This window comes from Acromyrmex echinatior, chromosome 12, assembly GCF_024713525.1.
Source record: "Acromyrmex echinatior isolate Ae372 chromosome 12, ASM2471352v2, whole genome shotgun sequence".
Lineage (NCBI taxonomy): Eukaryota > Metazoa > Arthropoda > Insecta > Hymenoptera > Formicidae > Acromyrmex > Acromyrmex echinatior.
This window is the reverse complement of record NC_141863.1, coordinates 8,567,501-8,579,920: the sequence shown is the minus strand read 5'-3', so window position 1 is coordinate 8,579,920 and position 12,420 is coordinate 8,567,501. Positions and strand designations below refer to the sequence as shown.

At 30.9% G+C, this 12,420-nt stretch overlaps 1 protein-coding gene across 28 annotated transcripts in view; it reads left to right on the top strand.

The window, feature by feature from the left end:
• The window catches only part of Liprin-alpha (PTPRF interacting protein alpha), a 263,962-nt gene that overhangs the window by 243,916 nt on the left and 7,626 nt on the right, over positions 1–12,420 (top strand). For 25 of the 28 annotated variants that reach the window (XM_087412073.1, XM_087412090.1, XM_087412088.1 and 22 more), the window contains 5 exons: positions 5–235; positions 388–651; positions 9,705–9,861; positions 9,935–10,051; positions 10,141–12,420. The exon at positions 10,141–12,420 is cut by the window's right edge and continues 7,626 nt beyond it. In XM_087412073.1, coding sequence (XP_087268199.1) covers positions 5–235; positions 388–651; positions 9,705–9,861; positions 9,935–10,051; positions 10,141–10,227 — 856 coding nt within the window. In that variant the 3' untranslated portion in view covers positions 10,228–12,420. Of the gene's footprint in view, positions 1–4; positions 236–387; positions 652–9,704; positions 9,862–9,934; positions 10,052–10,140 lie in introns of those variants that run through there. The other 3 variants (XM_087412084.1, XM_087412077.1, XM_087412094.1) reach the window with 2 other exon arrangements.

The following is a 12,420-nucleotide window of genomic DNA, read 5'->3' as shown; positions in this document are numbered from 1 at the left end:
TTAGTCCAAGCATGTTTGGTAGCATGTTGGACTCCTCGCGGCACGAGCTTTTAGCAGAAGCAATGAAAGCCGGAACGCCCTTCGCTTTATGGAATGGACCAACGGTAGTCGCCTGGTTAGAACTTTGGGTGGGCATGCCGACGTGGTATGTTGCTGCTTGCCGAGCAAATGTCAAAAGTGGTGCTATCATGAGTGCTCTTAGCGATACCGAAATTCAACGAGAGATTGGTATAAGGTACGCTGTAAAATTTATGTAAAAAACAATTTTAATAAATATTAATTATAATTTTAATGTTAATTATAGATTATAATTGTGACAATAAAACAGTTTTAGTTCACTATAACATTACTATCATGTCTACAATTGTTTTTTGTACTTTTGTAAAGCAATCCTTTGCACCGATTAAAACTGAGACTAGCCATTCAGGAGATGGTGTCGCTTACGAGTCCATCAGCGCCGAAAACTTCTCGCACAACATTAGCATTTGGTGATATGAATCACGAGTGGATTGGTAACGTCTGGTTACCGAGTCTAGGACTGCCTCAATACCGATCCACTTTTATGGAGTGCCTTGTTGATGCTAGAATGCTTGATCATCTTACAAAAAAGGATCTTCGTGGTCAGCTGAGAATGGTTGACAGTTTTCATAGGTACGGAAAGAACAATGCTGAATAAGGCACTTACGGCATCATTTAAGATTTTAACATTATTATCTTGGAACAATTTTAATAAAATATTAATGAAAATTTGATAAAACTTGACTGACGTTTGATTAAGTTTCAATGAATATGCATTAATCAAAAACAAAAAGGAAGCAAAGAGCTATCAGGAATCAGCGCTGTAAGTAATAGATATAAAATTATTACAGAAATTGACGTCTAAAAAATGTATTAACAATAAAACGAATATTTTGGATAATTTCTAGTTCCCTTCAACGTAGAAAATTTATGATTTACATTCTTCGTGTAACAAGCTTTGTCTCCAGTGATCAACCTTCAAATACACTAAAACCTTCAAATACATTGTGTTTCACCATTTCAGTTGGCAATACTGGATTGTTACAAAAAGATTAAGATCTTAAAAAAATAACAATTGTTTGCAAAATTAATTATGTATTCACATAATTCAATAAATTTCTTATTGTTTAAAATTATATGTACAGGAAAGCCCTCTATTATGAGATAGGCGCCTAATATGAGATAGCGGCGTTTTTGCTAAACTAATAAACGCCATCTATTGATTCCACCATAAGTTTATCGCTCTTGGATTGAAAATTATTTAATGGAAAATTCATTGTTAAAGCATACCTGTCGTTGTAAAAAAAGATTTTAGAATTTGGATCTTTAAATTTAATTGAAATTGTGTGAATAAATAAGATTTAAAAACTCATGTTAAATCTTGTTTATTATTTAATAAGTGCTTGAATGAATTCTCGCTGTTTTTTTTTTTTACAAAAACTCATGTTTATTTTATCAAAAAGCCTGATATTTTATTCACAATATTGTCAAAAGCTACAATCTTTTCGAGTACCAAATGGAAAAAAATTCCGCGGTATCGCGTATATCTTGCTTGTGCTCTGAATCCTTTAACGGTTTTTTTTTTAATTTATTTAATCGCATTGAATTACTTTTTATTTAAAATTACGATTTACCGTTAATTTTTGTCTAGATGTACAAGATCCTAATCGAAAAAATATTTAAATATAATTTGGTACTATCTGTTCTCTTTTGATTGCTGAACATGAATCCGGAGTCAGAAGAACACATTTCAAATTGGTGATTTAATCTGACGATATAAAATAATAATTCTTATCTCATATCACCTACATCTAATCAACCTAAGGGTAAAACTAAATCAAATAATAAATCATATCTATTTATTATTAAACCTAATCAAACCAGGATAAAATAGTATAATACATAAAATAATTTTAAAAATAATAATTAATAAAAGGGCTACGAGCAAAGCTAAGTATTCGTTGCTAACTTAATATTCAAGAAAAAATACAAACAGTTTCGACCTGTTATTCTCAATGTGAAACAAAAATTGAAATCGTTATAAATTATTTCCATCTGTTTATTATAATTCAATTCTTACGCATTATGATCACATAGATGTTGAGCAGTCGCTTTTATCGATTTTTTTCACAATTATTCTGTTTTTTAAATTTTAAATTGCTATGATTCCTTGTTATTTTACTTAATCTCATTGTACTAAGAATATTTTATTTCTAAATAGATAATGAAATAATCGTTACAAAATTGAAATTAAATTAATTTATAAACTAAACTATATCATAACGTATGTGTATAATAAACTAATAAAAAAATTAATGAGTGATACCTGGATAGAAAAGTCAGCAATCACATAGTTTATCTATGAGACTTCTTAAAATCGGAGAATTCAAAAAATTACTGTAATATGTGTCATGTTTATTGTTAAAATGAGTAACGAAAGTAAGAGAGCAATTACAAACGATGAAATTTTATTAATTATTTTTTTAATTTTAATTATTTGAATCCTTTTCTAATTCCTTACATAAAATAATATTTCAAATTTAAATAAACCCAACATTGGCAACAGGAAAATTTGAAAACAAATTACAATTACATTTTATTTATTAACATTTGTTTGTATATACAATCATATATTTAATTAAATCATGGTATTTAATAAATGTGCAATTATATAAAATGTTAATAAATGCAATTTGTTCTCAAATTTTCCTGTTGCCAATGTTGGATTTATTTAAATCTGAAATATTATTTTATATGTATTATACTATATTTTACCTTGGTTTAATCAAGTCTGATTTATTTATTACTTGATTTAGTTTTCCTTTAGCTTGATTAGATGTAGGAGATGTGAGAAAATAATTATTATGTCATCATATTGGATCCGCCATTTTGAAATGTGTAATTCTAGGATTCATGTTCAGCGATAAAAAAAACAGATAGTATCAAATTGTATTAAAATTAAATTTTTTTTTTTAATTTTGACATATGTATTCAAAAAATACCTAAACTTCCCAGAGCACGGAAACCTTTCAGAGATATTTTAGAAATGTTTCACGTGTAACTGAAATATCTGAAATATCCGTAAAGATGTATAACTGTAATACATGTGAATTATTACATGTGAAAGATTTCAGAAACTTAACTGAAAAGTTTAAAACGATTTCATGTGAAATATCTCAACTGAATCATTTAAAATTTATTGCATGTGAAAATTTTTAGAAACAGTTCAATTGCAAAGTTTGCAATTTTTTTCATATAAAATGTTAAAGATAACTCAATGTTAATGATAACTGAAAGTTTTCAAACTCATTGCACATATGATAAATTTCAGAAATTATTTAAGTGAAAGGTTTGCAAAACGATTTTATGTGAAATGTTTCAGAAATAATTCTACTGAAACATTTAAAATTTATTGTATGTGAAAGATTTCAAAAACAGTTCAGTTGAGATTTACAACTTCATTTCATATGAAATGTTTCAGAGACAACTCAACTGAAAGCTTTTTATTTAAAGAAACATTTCTGCTGCAACATTTCATGTGACATATTGCAAAATTCTTTCAGAATTGTAAAAGTATAATACAGATTTAAGGAGGCTACTTTGAAGTCAGCGCGATAAGAGATGTGTTTGAAGAAGATGTTAGTTTGAACGTTTCGATTATCACTTTTAGCCATCTTCAGCAAATACATAATTAATACATTAATAAAAAATATTTTTTATCCAGTCGGAAAGTGTTTGTGCTTTTCTCACTTTCCAACTGTATAGAAGATATTCTTTGTTAATGTATTAATTATATATTTGCTGAAGATGGCTAAAACCGATAGCCGAAACGTTCAAACTAATCTTTTAATATACATTATACTATTAATGATTATATAAGTGTAGATTACGCACTTCTTACCGCGCTGATTCCAAAGTAGCCCCCTTAAATCTGTATTATATTTTTACAATTATTAGAAGTCCTATTTTATATTCTTTATTCTAAATTGTCTTTCAGAATTATTACACACGAAATGTGAAAAGTCGAAATGATTTTGAAACTTAACTGAAAGTTTTCTGCAACTATTAATTCTGTATGAGTTATTAATTTCAAAGTCGAGGAGCAACGTGAAGATATTAATCGATTTTAATGAAATTTTGCCCAAATCATATTGAGATCCATAACTAGCTTTTGGGAAATATCGCTAATCAATTTTCAAAATTTTTTTTCGGTCCACTAATATATGTTTAGCTTATTTCATATCTTAGGTTTTCCGCACATCTGAGGATGGCAAAAATCTCAGTTTGAAAAACTATGACTAACCGCCCCAGAGGAATACTTTCTTTGAAGTCCATCTCGTACATGATTGCGTCAAAACAGTCATTAGCTCTCGATCCATTTGTAAACCAAAGGTTTGTGCATTGTTAAGAAGTTAGATTTCTCTTATTCGTTTCTAGTTGGTATAAAGACTTTGAAAGTCCTAGCAAGGTACCTTCTTTATCAGGGAATCTTATCCTGCTTCAAGATGAAAGGATGCTTTTACAAGATCCCTAGCCTTGTGTGGACAGACTAGTATTCCTCTATTTTCCTTGATACTTGATACTCCCTGACACTCTATATGCCGTTTGATTTGCTAGGCATATAATTTACTGATCCAGTAATGGAGTGCAGAGAAGGAGTGCTTCCGTCGGTATAGTTCTTATGAACCCCCGTTGCCGCTCTCAGGTAATTACCCTGTAGATTTTTTAGCAGGTTTTGGCTGTCATTTTCTCCATTGGGTCATCATATCACTGACGCGTACGTTAGTCTTGGCAATAGTATCATTTTCTATAAGGTAATTCTTAATTTTCAGACCCAAAGTCTTGTTTTTCTACAGGCTCACATGGGGATATAGAATTTCTTTCTTTTCTCTTCAAAGTGTAGCTTCCAGCTCCAATTTAGTATTTAATGCTATCCCCAGATATTTTATCGAGAAGATATATGTCCTTTCCCTATAGCCTTAAGTGACCAATGGGTTCAGGTTTATACTTCCTAGTGAAGATTATGGCCGAAGTTTTAAACAGATTAATTGTTAGGTTAAGTCTGTGTATCACATCGATCGCCAATTCTGAATGATTCTTAAGACTGCACCCATTCATTCCTTAAATGAGAAGTTTCTCCTAACCATAATGGCCACGTAGCCAAAGATCAAGAGTTCTGCTTCCTTCAGTCTAATCAGGAATTCATTCACGACCAGAATCCACAGCAGAGGGAAAAGAATTTCCTCCTGCGGGCAGTCATTGGATAAGCAAACCTTAATATGGATTTTATCGAGATCTACGCCAGGTTTCTGTTCATCAACATGCTTTCCATCCATTCTACGAGTACCGAGGAAAGCACTGATCAATCATGAGATATCAGAGGTTCTCTGGTACCTCATGATTGATCAGTGCTTTCCTTATAGATTTGGTTAAAGTGCTACATCAAAAGTCTCTTCTGTAAAAGGCCCCGTCTATAAAGATACCTAGTATATAGCCCTTTACTTCCAGCTGCGTTTCAACCTCGCTCCTTCGGCCTTTCCTTAAAAAGCATAAGATAAATATCATCTAATCTTGAGGCTTCGTAAGGGTCGAAGGTCCTGATAGTCCATTCGATATCGCTGGAGGATACTACTGTGGCCACCAAAGACTATTCCCTGGACTTATAATCGGCCCTGGTTTGTTTACTGAAACTTATTTTTCCCATAAATTTTATATAAATAATTTTGTCCATTTTACAAACGATTGTTATTCTTTTAAGGTCTTGATCTTTTTAAGGTCATTTAGCGTTGCCAATTGGTATGGAAAAATACATTATGGTCTATTTAGAGATGGAGATCACTGGAGTGTCTGCAAGGCTTGTTGCACGAAGAATGTAAATTATAATGTCTTTAAGTTTTCTACACTGAAGAGAACTAGAAATTAGCCAAAGCATCTGTCTTATTGTTAACGCATTTTTTTTAGACGTCAATTTCTATAATAATTTTATGCGAATGACTTACAGTGTTGATTCCTATAACCTTTTGCTATCCTTTTATATTTAATTAATGCATACTTTAAGTCAAGGAATTTTTTCACGTTTGTTTTCAATGTTTTTTATATGTTTATTTTCAATGAATATGTATATGAAATTTTAATTATATTTAAATTATATTTAAATTTTAATTATATTTCGCTGAAGAGTTAATGTTTTACGTTTAATGAAAAACAGGTGACATTTAAATTCAAAAAATGTAATGAAAGAACGAAAAATTATCACTACTATTAGGTGTTGGAATTAATTCGTAGCGTTTTTTTAATGAAAGAATGTTATTTATTTCACATGAGCATTAAAAAATACATTAATGAAAGTACTTCCCATCACTTTCTACTACTTTTGACCATCTTTCGGGCAGTGAATGAATACCGCGTCGGAAGAACTGTTCATCTTTAGATGAAATCCAGGAATCGAACCATTTTGTACAATCTTCGTAAGATGTGAACTTCTGCTCGCACAAGCTATGAGCTAATGATCGAAACAAGTGGTAGTCGCTAGGTGCAATATCAGGAGAATACGGCGGGTGCGGTAGCACTTCCCATTTAAGTGTTTCCAGGTATGTTTTTACCGGTTTTGCAACGTGTGGGCGAGCATTGTCGTGCAGCAAGATGACTTTATCGTGTCTTTCGAAGTATTCCGACCGTTTTTGCTTCAATGCACGGCTCAAGCGCATCAGTTGCCGTCGGTAGAGATCTCCAGTAACGGTTTCATGCGGTTTTAGCAGTTCGTAGTATATGACACCCTTCTGATCCCACCAAATACAGAGCAGGAGCTTTGAGCCATGGATATTGGGCTTTGCCACTGATGTTGATGGTTCGCCGGGCTTAACCCATGACTTTCTGCGCTTTGGATTGTCATAATGGATCCACTTTTCGTCACCGGTAACAATCCGATGCAAAAAACCTTTTCTTTTCTGCCGTTGAAGCAGCAGTTCGCACGTGAGAAAACGTCTCTCAATATCCCTTGGTTTCAATTCATATGGGACCCAATGTCCTTCCTTCTGGATCATGCCCAAACTTTTAAGACGTTTTCCTATTGTTGAGAAGTCAACTTCCAATGACGTAGATAATTCTTTAAGTGTTTGACATGAGTTTTCATTGAGCAGTGCCTGCAAATCGTTATCTTCAAATTTTTTCGGCTGACCAGGTCGCTCCTTGTCATCCAAGTCGAAATCACCAGCTTTAAAACGTGCAAACCACTTCCTACACGTTTGCTCAGCCAGAGCATGTTCACTATACACATCCACTAAAATACGATGAGCTTCAGCTGCACTTTTGTTCATATTAAAGTAATGAAGCAAAACTCCCCGCAAAAACACTTTATCTGGCACAAATTTTGACATATTCAATGAATTATACAGTATTGTTATTTATGATTTCAAGAAAGGTTATGTACGGCAAATGACGTCCTATGATAGATGTTTACAATGTATACAGAACTATAGGTAACAACGAAATAGTGTACTGCTTGTGCCATCTCTTGTAAAACGCTACGAATTAATTCCAACACCTAATATTTAATAAAAAGAAAGAAAATTTTATTAAAATTATAATGCATTTTAGAACAAATTGTAACGATAAATTGTTTGCTGATGCTCTTTGATAACAATAAAAAACAATATGTATATATATATATATATATATATGTATATATATATACAGTGATTATAATGAATTTTTTATTAAATTGCAACGAAAATCGCTGAAAAAAGTGGCAAAATTCAATAAATCTTCCTAAATTGAATCCTAAATTGAAATTCTATTAAATTTTGCTACTTTGTAAAGATCTCGTTTGAAATTTAATAAAATATTCAAATTTCATTAAGAGAAAACGACATAATTGTGGTAACTATACATATACAAATTTGACAAAAAAAAATTTTTGTCTTCTCTTCTTCTCTTTGCAATTTTTTAAACACTTGTGACTAGTTTTACAAAGTAATACAACTAAAGTAGTATTGAATACTATGAAAATATAATTAATTTATTTGTGTATTTGATAATATTCTGTGTATCTGATAATTTATTTGCATATTAGTAATTGACAGAGAGTAAAATAGTGACTCAACTACATTAAATAATTATATAGATTTTATACAAATAAGATGTAATAATTACATAATAGCTAATTAATCATTGTTGAGATAACTTTAAAAGATACATTCAAAAACTCTTTATTAAAGTTGTAAACTCTTTATTGAAGTCATTCGCGAGTAGTACATGGTACTGTCACTGGAGGAATGCAGCGGAGTTCAATTTCTTCTAAGAAGGAAGTTATTCACAGCATTCGATAAAAGTCGGATCATTATTAGATGTTTCTAAATAATTTTAGGCTAATTCTACAATGTGCTCTTTGTTTCCTGTTTCTTGCTGTTTGTCTATGTTTGTCTCTTGCCTTTTTGGTCAATAAGACAAGAGACAAACAGCAAGAAACAGAAAACAAAAAGCACATTGTAGAATTAGCCTAAGGAGATTGTAAAATCATAAAACACATATATTAATATTTATGCTTTAAACTACATACATGTAGTTGTATTCTGTTTTCATTGAGTAACACATTTTTATAGATTATTTATTTTATTTGATATTATTTGATTATTTTATTGTTATAAAAATTTTTTAAATAACAAAAATCTAAATCTTTTTATATAAATATTTTAAGTACTAAAAATGACTTATGCAAAATTTCATTAAAATTCACCAATTAGTTTTTATAACAATAAATATTTTGTTTATTTCCTGAACAATTAATGTCTCTAATTTTACATAAATATTTTTAAATTTATAAGATAGTTATTATTATATTTAAAAAATAGAGATTTTTATCATTATTTTGTAATACATTTTCATGTATTTCTATTAAAATTTCTATATAAATTCTATTAAAGTACAAATTTAAAAAATATTACTTTTTATTGAAATAATTTTTGATCCAACTGTTTCTATTAATTTTTCTGTACTATTTTTAAATGCAAATTTAGAATAATCTGTAATTTTTTCAAGTAATTCTTAATATATTGCCTTACAATCTTCTTAATGAAATTATTCCTTGAATGCAAATCATCAGGTTTGAAAACAAAAATAAATGAGAGTTGCATCTTGAAAGTACAGTTTTTGTTAGGTAAGATAGTTTCTGATAGGTAAGAATTATTATGACAAAATGTTTTAAAACATTTAGTATTTTAGTTTTTTAAGAAAATAAAAATTATTTTGCAAGAAAAATATTCTTTAATAACGCAAGGTATGATTTCCGCACGTTTAAGCTACATAAGCTCTTGAGCCAGAAAGTCATATGAGTGTCTGATAGCTCGGCCGCTGAACCTCGAGCGGAGCGAAGGGGGGGGGGGGTTGCGCGCCGGAATCGGCCCGAAATGTGCATCTAATGCCGTGCACTATTATATAAGATATGTAAAAGACGTCTTTTATATCTCTTAAGTAACATGCATATTATCTGGGAAGTAATGAGTAATTATTCCAATCCGTTATGGTATTACCATTAACGTCATAAAAAGTTTACATCATTACTAAATCATTATATCAAAGTAATGGCGATATACCATTGCAACAAAAATAATGGCGTTAGAAGTAAGCCTTACTTCTCATTCCTATTATTATTATTATAATATTACAATATTATGAATATATTATTACAGAACAAGTTTGCAGTACGGTATTTCTTGCTTAAAACGACTAAATTATGATAGACAACAATTAGAGGAAAGAAGACGAGTAGCAGAAGGTGCCAACATAGATGTACTCGTTTGGAGTAATGATCGTGTCATAAGATGGGTACAATCGATTGGTTTGAAGGTAGAACATTTTTCATTGTTCTGCTATTCTGATTATTTATGAAAAAAAATTAACATCCAATTTGTAATTGTAGGAATATGGAAATAATCTCTTAGAATCGGGTGTGCACGGTGCGCTCATAGCCCTAGATGAAAGTTTTGATGCAAATAGTTTTGCATTAACTTTACAGATTCCTACACAGAATACACAGGTAAGTGCGACAAATGTTTATGGAACTTTACACTTCTCTTAATTATATTGTAACAAGAATCTAGCATATGAGTACTATTATTTTCGCAGGCAAGACAATTGTTAGAGATGGAATTTTCTAATCTCTTGTCAATAGCGACGGAAAGGCGTCTAGATGAGAACAGTCTGAAATCCTGATCCATCTCATCAAGTCGGCTGGCTCATATTCAACCACATCATGTCTAGTCCAAAACCCCAGCTATTGCTATTATCTATGCGCAAGTGTGTTATAAAAATTATAAGAGCTTTAAGTATCACGCTAGGAATATCTTCATATTGTTATGACAAATGTAACATTTGGTAATATTGAGGTGTGTTTTGACATAAACTGTTATGATAAGTTTACACGATACATTCGATATTTAAGGATTCATCTAATCGATTTTTATGCCGCATACACGCCACAAGCATTATATACTTTTTATGATAAAGAAGATAAGAGGCAGTTATTTCGAGCAGTTTTTCATATAGATATTGAAATGTAGCAGACAAGTCGATGTTGGATTACTAGACACGGAAAAGAATAATTATAGCACTCTCCTTAAAAGCACGAGATACCAATTGCAGACTATTACGACAATAATTCTCTCTGAGTTAGTCTGATTTGTTAATAAAGTCGATAAGCTTCAGTATTATGATATCATGTAATAGAGTGTATTTGTTGTACGACTTGATATGACAACGTGTGTACTTATAATGTTCAATAAATATTTAAGGCAGGATAAGTTAATACTTTGTACCGCACAAGGAAGTGGAAAAACAGAAGTTAACAATATCGTTGCTTTTGAGGAAGTTGTTCATATATAAGGTGTCCTGTAATTGATAATACGATCGAAAAGTACATCTATATTAAAAAATAAGTTAAAAGCATTCAATTTTTTCTACAAAATGTTCTTTTGTCATTTCTTTTTGCTAAAATTATAGCGAATTCGGTTTAGACGTACTCGTGCATATACACTAGTGCATATTAAAACTGTTGTACATATTAACACTGATTTAATCTATGTAAAAATAAAATATTTCGAAATATTATAAAGTACAGATTTTACTCAACAGCACAATTAAATGTATCGAGGATTTCATAATCCGTCTTTATATTTATACTAAACATATATTTTTATGTTAATTTGTGTACCACGATTTCTATGTGCACTAGTGCGCACTGAATGCATCCAATCAAATTCGCTATTAGGAAAATGTAAATGACTGAATAAATTTTATTGTCAAATTCATTTTAATATTTATTAGATTACAAATTATACAAAACTATTTGTTTAAAAAGCGTTGTTTTAAAAGCGAAAAATAAACTTATATTGATGAGTATGGTGTGTACACACACGCGCGTGCGCGCGCACGCACACACATACGGGCGTACGCGCACGTACACGCACGCACACACGCACACACACAATCGAATCATCTCTTATGAGCACATAGAGCAGATTAACAAGGGAACGTTTAGATGTAAATAATTGATCTCGATGAAACTTGATGGATGTGAAGTGGGGTAGTGTAATGTATATTTTCTTTTTGCCCAAACTGTCTTTCTTGGCTGTTAGGAGACGCTTTTAATAAGTATTAATCAATATTAATTACGCATAAAATGCTTTCTAAGAAAAATTAAAAATCTTCTCCAATTGGTTACATGAAAAAAATAAGATCCTCAAAGTGGCCGAAAGAAACAAATTGAAAATAATGAACAATTCATTTATTTTTATGACACAAAATCATTACAATAATAGAATTTCGTGAAGAAATGTTTAAAACACATAGTTTTTGTACACCACACACATGATATAAATGAAATCTCTTCACACAATACACACGACGGGCAATGTAAAACAAAATTAACAGGATTCTCAAAATCTGAAAGTCGATCCTCTAAATATCCGGATTTATACTAAGCATATTTCAATAAATTAAAGAATCTCCGCGAAGAGAATTGATTACGTATTAATTGCATCTTAATTACATCTCAAATGATTGCATTTTAATTATATCTCAAATGGAGATTGACATATCCATTCAGCAGCACTAAATCTGAAAATCTCTCACGAAGTTCTTTCAACATCGAAAGCCATATACGTCCAATATCTGTATTTGACCTGTATACCTCTTGAGGTGATCAGAGGTGTTAGTTTTCCAAATTTCGATGCCATCACAAGAACATTTGGAGTCTGAAAAAGAGATTCTCGGTCCAAAATTTAGATTCTTTTACAACCAGAGGAGGATAAGCAATTTGCTGCAGAGACTGTGAATCGTGTAACTGTGAATTATCGATGATAAAGATTGTACAATGGAATTATTGATGATAAAGATTGTACAATTCAA